At 41.2% G+C, this 9,725-nt stretch overlaps 1 protein-coding gene across 1 annotated transcript in view; it reads left to right on the forward strand.

The window, feature by feature from the left end:
- Positions 1–8,778, forward strand: part of MINDY4 (MINDY lysine 48 deubiquitinase 4) — a 99,300-nt gene extending 90,522 nt beyond the window's left edge. Inside the window, exon 19 of the mRNA XM_074946388.1 lies at positions 4,848–8,778. Within this exon, the coding sequence (XP_074802489.1) occupies positions 4,848–4,896 (49 nt within the window). The 3' untranslated portion in view covers positions 4,897–8,778. The remainder of the gene's footprint in view (positions 1–4,847) is intronic.
- The last annotated feature ends 947 nt before the right edge of the window (positions 8,779–9,725 follow it).

The raw sequence follows: 9,725 nt of genomic DNA on the forward strand, positions 1-9,725 counted from the left end.
TCATAGGTGAAGACTGTAGCACTTGTTAAATCAGCAACACAAACAGCTCCACATTTTTTAATTTCCTATTGTCATCTTCCACCCCCACCCCCAGTTTTCTTTTAAAAAAACAAGCTGGGACATTAACTGTCTAACATCATTGCAATGCAAAGCTGATATTACACAGTCAGCATCACAACAAGTTAGAAAAGGCACAACATAACATTACAACAGATACATTAGCACAGCTATATTGCATGTATGGGATGCATCTATTCTCATGATCTGGCTAAACACACAGCCTAACAGATGACAGTTTAGGATGTGAAACCTATGCCCAAAGAATACACCGGATGGGCAATGCAGACAAAGTTAAATTTGTTGTTATAATCACTTTGTTTCCTGACTTTTGGGGATTGCCATATTGCAACACAATTCTACACAACGTTTCTTTTAACTTTTCCCTGCATTAATTTTTACAGGGTGGAATTAAAAATGAATTCCACTCTCAGTGTATCTATATGTATCAGTTCTAAGGACTAAAGGTTGTCTCATTGATCTGTCTGTCTGTCTAGTGCTCTTATTGATAAGTTGCTAATCATTGTACTGGAGAACTATCAGCAGGCAGCCAATCAAAAAGTAGCAAGTCTAGAGGGTGGTCATGTTACACTCCTTCCCCCAGTCCCCATCTGATTACTGTGTTCCTTAGAATCACCAGAAGGCACAGAGGGAAAATGAAAAACAAATATTGTGTGTTCTTATGTGTAACCGAAAATCCATATGCTAAGTATGTTCCGGAAACAAAGGTTATTATAAAGCAGGCACTGAAGTATACGTGCAGAGAGAGAGAAAAGGAAAAATACTTTATATGGTACAGGCAGAGCAGAGGAAATACTTCAAAAAACCCCTTGTATTAAACAAAAACAATCCCTAGTCCCTACTTGATACCTGTTGCCATAAGACTCTCACTATGGAGGCAAGAATAGCTGCAAGATTTGGGGCAAGTTTGTTATTTGCCCCTCTAGATTCTCAGAACCAAGAAGTTTTGCTGAGGACTCCAATCCTAGATTGGGATTTTCAAGAGAACTCATTTTTCCCCTTTCTTTCCCGCTATTCTGTTCTATACAGGTTCTTACATCGTGCCCGTCACCACAGTAACTGAGCTCCTTCCAGTAGTACAGAAAGCAGTTTCGACTAACATCTGTCACTTTGGTTTCTTCTCTCGTCCTCTCTCTAGGGGGAGAAATGGGTGTGCAGTGCAGGGTTTTTGTTTGTTCTTTTGAGGGGGAAGGTTTTAATGTCCATGTTGCTCTGAGAAGACAAGGTTGGAGAAGTGCACTTTGCATTTGCAGCAGGAGGCAACACAGTCCAAACATGGCCTCCTGATGTCGCTTCCAACTGCAGACTCCCAACCAATGAGTCAGAGCAACCACATGCCCTTCCATTGTGCCTCCCAGTTCCAGACATCTGGGGAGACAGTTCGGTTCTGACCAAAAGATGCCTGGAATGTGCGTCCTTGGTTTGTCTCGGCGATGCCGTGCAGACTTCAGAAGAACACGCTTGTATCATAGTCCCCGTCCTCAGTTGTTTTCTGTCTTCAGTGGTGGAAATAACGTCTGTCATCTCTGCCTGAGGAGGCAAAACTTTGATCTTACTTTATCATCTAAATTCAGCAATATATTTTAGTAACCCGTCCTCTACCTTCCTCTGCAGTTTCCGGGCTATACAGTAGCAGAATACTGCTGTTGTCCTTTGAAGTGACACACTCCACTGGGACAACAGGGATGTACCAAGTACCATATGCAGGGCAGCACTGCACGTACATTTCACCCCAAATTACTCACACATTATGCAACAGCCACATAATCAGCAGAGCAGCAGCTTTATGAACTTTATTCTAGACTGAATGCTCTGCAAGGGCTTAATGCAGCTTCCTTTGGAGTCAATGGCAATACTCCCATGAACCTCAATGGGCTTTGGATGAGGCCTCAAGTGAATGGCATGAGTTAGATTTTCTTTTTATTGTTGCTCTGATAAAGTAGAATTGAATCAGAAGCAAAAATGCCAGGGTAGAGTTGAGGTATATTTCAGCAGGGTAGCATGGGGGGAAAGCTCGAACTGCCACTCTCTATGCCCTACCTATTCTGCCAATAAGGAAAGAACTTGCCCAGCACCTGACAGTTCAGCACTTCGTGTGAGTTCATGAAAAGAAAAACACTGACATTGCAGCATCTTCAACTCAAGCTTTTATGGGAGGTGAACAACAAAGGGATTTTTTTTCAGCCTACAAATAGCTCAAGGGAAGTGGTTTGTAAATCAGTAAGGAAAATCAGTGTTGTTATGGGAGTCGTCCTGGTTTTTGCCACAGAATATTTTTTCTATTTTTGTTTTTGCAAAAGACTTAATGACAAAAAAAAAATCATCAGTGTAACATGACTAACATGTGTCTCAAAGTGTACAGGAAGAGTGGCGCCTGCTATAACTATGGTATCTCAATACTTTAGTTGATAACAGCACATTCACTAGCGTGTTTTCTCTACCATGTGGTTTTGCATTTGCCAATCCAGACAGTTGTATCATATCATTCCACCAGCTCCTGATGATGGAAGATGATGTGGTGGGCAGAGTGTGCATGAATGGTGATGTGTCTGAGCTCTGTAGCATTCCCAAAGAGGCCAGGAGAGGATGGGGGTTATATTTCTTAGCCACATTTTATTGCTATTTTGGTCACATCAGGAACGATGTTGATACATTGGAGAGGGTTCAGAGAAGAGCCACAAGAATAATTAAAGAATTAGAAAACCTGTCTTATAGTGACAGACTCAAAGAGTTCAATCTATTTAGCATAATAAAGAGAAAGTTAAAGGGTGATGTGATTATAGTCTAGAAGTATCTACACGGAGAAGAAATATTTAATAATGGCCTCTTCCATCTAGCAGAGAGAGGTATAACACTATCCAGTGGCTGGATGCTCTAGCTAGACAAATTCAGACTGGAAATAAGATGTAAATTTTTAACAGTGAGGGTAATTAACTATTAACAACTAGTAACAATTTACCAAGTTTCAGAGTAGCAGCCGTGTTAGTCTATATTCGCAAAAAGAAAAAGAGTACTTGAGAATAAATTAGAGACTTAGAGACTAACAAATTTATTTGAGCATAAGCTTTCGTGAGCTACAGCTCACTTCATCGGATGCATTCAGTGGAAAATACAGTGCGGAGATTTACATACACAGAGAACGTGAAACAATGGGTGTTACCAGACACACTGTAAGGAGAGTGATCACTTAAGGTGAGCTATTACCAGCAGGAGAGCGGGGGGGGGGGGGGGACCTTTTGTAGTGATAATCAAGCATTATCAGGTGCTAAGGTGCCACAAGTACTCCTTTTCAATTTACCAAGGGTCATAGTAGATTCTTCATCACCGACAATTTTTAAGTAAAGATGGGATCTTTTTCTAAAAGCTCTGCTCTAGGAGTTATTTTGGGGAAGTTCTATGGCCTCTGTTATACGGTTCAGACTAGATGATCACAATGGTCCCTTCTGACCTTGGAATCTATGAATCACCGTCTGAACTTTTTGCAATGATTCCAATGTGATTCCAATTCGAAAGTCCACAAGACCTTCAAGCCAGATCAGAGTAACTGGTGGTTGGAATGTATTAGCCTAGAGGTGTCTCATTTTCAGAGGCTTCTAAACAGGCGCTTGCAAATATTACATGTACAAGTAGCTCTTTGTATGTGTAGCTCAAGTAATGCTTCATCTAAATACCCAGCTGTACTCTCCATGCGCCTGATCTTCAACGCAATGAGGTCAACTTCAACTTCAATGGGCTTTGGATCAAGCCCGGTCTCTTTCTCTGTGTTTGACAATGCCTACCACACTTTGGCTTCTACTGCAAGTTACTGAATAAATATGTTGATGAATACAGATGTAGAGGCCCATTTGAAAATGTTCTCCTAAATATGTATCTTAGCATTATTTCCAGGGCAGGGCAGTGGCAGAGAAGAGAAGAGAAAATATAGAATTTTCCTGTAGACGTTTGTCTATTGAGCATTTGAAAGAAATAAACACTAGCAGCAACAGCAAAATGTACTTTCCTAGGCTTAGGGTCACAAATACAAATTGCCTATTCAGAGGCCCGTCTATTTAGGAATGTGCAAATTACCTAGTGGCATTTGAGAGTTTAGAGCAGTAGTAGGTGCTTAGGGTTAACCCTTATAGAGATCACTAAGAGACCACAAGAAATATGTGTCAAATCTTTTGTGGGGAGAGACGTTAAGGCAGAAGACAGTATATAATAGGAACAACTATTTGATTTTAAGTGTGTGCCTCTGATTATAGTGGAAGGGGAAGATAAGGAGTTTTCAAGTGTGTCCCCCCTTTATTTCTCATCTGATGCTTGACCTTAACAAAGTTTAAATAAGATCAGTAATATTATCCTCAGAAAACACATTAGGAAGCCTGGAACTTAGGCTCTAAACTGGGATTTGAAAAGGAGTCTAAGCGGGGAGCAGCTCCAAATCCCATTGAAATCTAATGGGAGTTGGACATCTAGCTTCCTTAAGTGCCTTGGAAAGTCTCACCCTTGAATATTAAGGCAGAAACCTAATAAGAGACCTCTCAGTCTCCAGGCCAATTCAGTTTTGGGGTCCCCTCTGCAGAGAGTACCATCCAGAGTGCGAATGGGTTCCAGTTGAAGCAGTGGTTCCAGAGAGGTGGATTCCTGTTGAATTCACAATGGGTGTGGTTGACATTAATGGGTCCATCCCAATTAAACACACCCTACACTATTTTTTTAGGAGGGAGGGGCACCACCCCAACTGGCACCTTAACCCATTAGAATAAAACAATCTCTCTTGTCCTTAGGTGGCAAGGAGCAGTTATTGACTGGAATGGCACAGAACCCATCTTGTGACTGAACTGAAATAGAAGGAAACCTTCTAGAACAGCACGTTCTTATTCTCACCAGTACAGAAGCAGGGCGAAACTCCTGGCTGCCCTTGCAAATTGTGGTGAAGCTGAGTGACATGCTGCATGCAGGCGGGAAGAATTTCACCTTGCGCTTCAGATATTTCATCCATAACGTAAACATCACTTACGTAAATACTGTGTCACTTCCTTTTATGCACAATGTGTGAAAGGAGACAGAGCCTCCACTGCCAAAATAAGTTTTCGGACAAAGCAGTAAAGCTGTCAACTTCTACTTGAGTTCCATTGATGGATTCATTCTGCATCTTGCAAAGTTTCTCCAAAGATCAGACTAAACAGGCCGCACCCAGATTTCTTTGATACTGGCTTTTCCTTCCTCCCCCTCACAGCCTCCCTCACCCCCAAGGAAACCAAGGTACAAACGTGAAGCACTGCTAGAGAAAGAATTATCTTCTTTCACTAGTTTTTGTACTTCACACTTCCCAATGAACTGGTTATTAACACTGTAGGCACTTGCAGTATAGCCTGGTCTACACACAGGTTTTGTACTAGTGTAACTAGGTGGGGATATAATATTTACTGATCTCATTATATTGGTACAAGCCCTAGTGTGGAAGCCAGTTATACCAATATAAGGATCTTTATACCAGTAGAATTTATTCCTCTTCCTATACAGGAGGCTATGTCTATATTATGAACATCTGCAGCCATAGCTATGTCAGTCTGAGGTATGAAGAGGTGGAATCCCTGACCAACATAGCTGTGCCAGGAGAAGCCCCTAGAGTAAATACAGCAATCCTGGCAAAACTTTGCTTTTACTCATATAGCTTGTTTCACGCATGGGGGTGGTTTTACTATATCAAGACAGAGTGCAGCTATGCTAGCACAGCTGCATCCACACTAGGGATATCACTACAATACAGAGACTATGGGCTTGTCTTCACTTTGGAGGTAAATCGGTGCTGCTGCAATTGATGCAGCAACATTGATTTAGAGGGTCTAGTGAAGACATGCTCAATCGATGGGAGAGCGCTCTCCCATCGATTGCCGTACTCCACCTCAACGAGCGGCGGAAGTAATGTCAGCGGGAGAGCGTCTCCCATTGACATAGCGTAGCGTGGACCCCGCGGTAAGTAGATCTAAGCTATGTCGACTTGAGTTATGCTACTAACGTACCTATGCCACCATCGCCAGACACAGTGCAGATACAGCCTATGCTGACAGAAGACGTTTTTCTGTTGGTGTAGGAACACCACCTCCCTGAGCAGTTAGCTATGTTGGTGGAAGCCCTCTTTCATCAACATAACTGTGTCTACACTGGGGATTATGTCGGCATAGCTAGGTCCATCAGGGGTGTGGTTTTTCAACCCCCTGACAGACCGATGTAGATATAACTTTTCAATGTAGCCCAGGCCTCAGAGCACTTTGCTTGTACAGTATACTGGCATTCCTGTACAGGTAAACGGTTCTAGTGTAGACGTAGCTGGAATAAGCTATGTCACTATAAGCACTGTTATACTGGTATAACTGCATCCACACTAGGGGCGTTGTACCACGTGAACTATTCTGACATAATTAAAGCCATATCATGTTTGTGTGTAGACAAGGTCTAAGATGCTTTGCCTCTTTGCAATGTAAAAAAACAGAGGAGCCATAATGTTCTACATTTAAGATGCACATATCTGTGACAGGTAATGTGCCTGACAGTTAAATAAAAGGCATGTGTGAAAACATATTCTTGTAATTAATCCAGAGGCTACCAAACCCAGAGCTAGGGGTTCATGAATGAACTGTGTGAGGGTTATGTTGCAAATGAAATGTGTAGAACTGGGCCAGATCAATCAAAGGAACAATGGAACAAAAACTTTGAAACAAACCAACAATATTATTTACTAATGGAAAGGCAACAGAGAAGTGGTGTATCTGTAATTTATTCCTATGCCTTTGGGAGCAACTATCATAAAATATGTTTTAATGAGGGATTTTTCATGTCTGTTTTTTATGTTCAAAATGGTACCCTAGGAATATCCATTTTTTTCAGTTGTCCATTTTGTCATCATTTAATATTTAGTTTCTACTTTTCTATCAATAATAGTAGAATTTTTCAGACAGAATTTTCAGATTAAAACTTAATTTTACATCTGCACGTATTCAGACAAGTTATAGCAGAGCATCCAACTACACAGAAACATATATACACGGAGGGAAATTATCACTAGGGATAGATTGATGAGCCTGTCTGAATGTCAGCCAGGACACCAAACTTGAACAAAAACTTTTTTTAGCCTAAAAAGTCTTTGGATATGTACCCTCCTCCTCTGTTGCTTCCAGTTCCCAGCAAGCCTTCTACCTTCACACATCAGGGTCTCTGCTAGTCTGGTAAGGTCAGCTAGGCCAGATACTGTACTTAAACCTTGTGAGATCAAAACCTTCCATTAAAGTAAAGATCAACAGGAGCTGGCAGATCTGATTTCTATTCCTGGCTCTTCTACAGATATATGACCTTTGCCAAGTCCCTTAACCTCTCTGTGCTTAGGTTTCCTCATCTACAAAATGGGGATAATAATATCTACCTCATAGGTGTGTTGTGAGGCTTGATTAATTACTGTTTGTAAGGTATTTTTTGAATTCTGATTGGAGGGTACTATAGGAGAGCAAAGGAAGTTGAATTCCTGGAGTCAGATATAATGAGAGAAAATATCTTTGTGTGCCCTCTAGCCTGGAAAAACCCAGGTGCATGCAAGATGTCAATAGAACACCTAGCTGGACCCTTGTAGAAAGAGTGCCAATCCCAAGAACATCTTCCATATGGAATATCAACACAGGTAGAGGGTCTGTTGGAGTTTAGGGAGCTTTTTAGTGTCAGAAAGATAGTGTCTGGGTGTAAAAGACAGGAAGTTGGGACTTAAGACAAAGGAAATATAGGACCAGGGAAAGAGGGAATGTTTTGTTTACGCCTAGGACGGTAGAGGAGTGGAGTAAGGAAATGGGAGTTTAGGTAAGCATGTGAACGTCTGAGTCTTTCTCCAAACCAGACTGTAAAGACTTTTGAGTCTCTTCTGTGACTGGCAAGTATTTCACTGAAAGTTGTTTTTCATCACCGCAGAATCCTATGGATCCAACTCCCTCTGATCCAAGAAGACCTGTTACCTGTAATTGTTATGCCCTCTCACACATACCATTTGCTTTGAAAAGTCCCTTGTGTATCTGAAATCTCTTTATCTGAATAAAATCCAAGTTCCATTTCATCCAGACAGAAGATACAGTCAAATCCTGTATATCAGAAAGCCAGAAATAAATGTGCTCAGTACAATTCCACAAAAGCACTGTATGTATATATTGATTAACTTCCACTCCTACAGCATAGTTCTCCATGACCTGGCTGGGGCCCTGAGAATCAGCACATTGCTAAGATACTTGCATCCCCTTCAGGGCTCACAATACAGCCACCATCCTAGCTAAAGGGCACTGAAGGGTTTGATCTTCAGAGCTCAGAGATAGCTCTCCAGGTGAGAGGAATCACTGATGAAAGATGTTCGGTAATCCTTCTCTCAAAGGTGATGAGGGCTTATCTTGGTCCTGAGACCAAGGTATTGGGACCCTTACTCAGATCTAATTCTTCTGCCTGACATTACAGAGCATCAACACTATCACTGTTCATGCTATCCACAGGCCTGATGATCAACCCGCTTGAGTGATTCTATTTCATTTAAAATACAAGTGAACACTGACGGTTGCAAATGTATAGATCTCTTTTTGGATCAGACAACCATAAAGCGCCCCCAGACTTTGTTTTCTCTAGGGGTTCAGTGGCAATATAGAAACACAATTCTCTGCAGAATCAATCTTGTTCCAGCAAATTGCCTGTTTTTTAAACTACATTTTCCTTTTGATTGTTTCCCCTTTTGGTTTTCATTGTCCTGCAAATGTGACTTCCTGAAACTAACAAAGCAGCAACCCCTGTAATATTTAAAACCTGTAATATTCATAAATTGCAGTATATCTTAATTTCATGCTCATTCCTTCTATAGTGTAATAAATGTACCCTCTTCTGAAAACAGACCTCTTAGTAGACAACAGAAGTGACATATTGTATACTCAGATGAGGATTTGATCAGAAATTGAGTAAATTGTTGTATATAATTTGCCACCTTTGTGGGAAATATACCTTTCAAACCAATCATAATATTAGCATCTTTGATCCCTCACCCTTTTTGAATAATGAATTTGTTAGTGGAAATTAAACCGAGAGATTTGAAAATGAACATTTCATGGGACTAGCCAACCCATGAAAGTTGTTATCATCTCAGAGCGATTTGGAGTCCTCTGTGAAATTAGTTTGATGGCCTTTATCTTGTTCTCAGTAGAAAGGTGTCCACAATACAAAAGATGCCACTTGTTAACAGTTTCAGCCTGGATACTAAATTTTTTTCTCACCGCTAGGCAGGCCTTTCTACACCAGAAAAATGACTGCAACTTCCATGAATGGTGCAGCTATTGCGTTAGAGCTAGTAGCGATGTCAATGCTAGTGTTGCTAGGACTCTTGCTTTGTGTTACATTCATGTCTTGAAAACCTGGTAAAATTGCTTGAGTCCTGTCTATGCTAGTGGTTTAGTACAAGCGGAGTTACAACATTGTTTTCTATTGCTGTGATGTGAGCCTTAATTTTTCCAGTGTAGATCCACCCCTAAGGTGACAGGCGTATCTAGGAATAGGTTGAGGTACACTAGCAGGACCTATGGAGAAGCTTGTCCTAACGTTATTTGTGCTGTCCCCGTCCTGTGCAAAAATGGCAACTTGTTGTCAAACCAGCA

This window comes from Natator depressus, chromosome 2, assembly GCF_965152275.1.
Source record: "Natator depressus isolate rNatDep1 chromosome 2, rNatDep2.hap1, whole genome shotgun sequence".
Taxonomy (NCBI): domain Eukaryota; kingdom Metazoa; phylum Chordata; order Testudines; family Cheloniidae; genus Natator; species Natator depressus.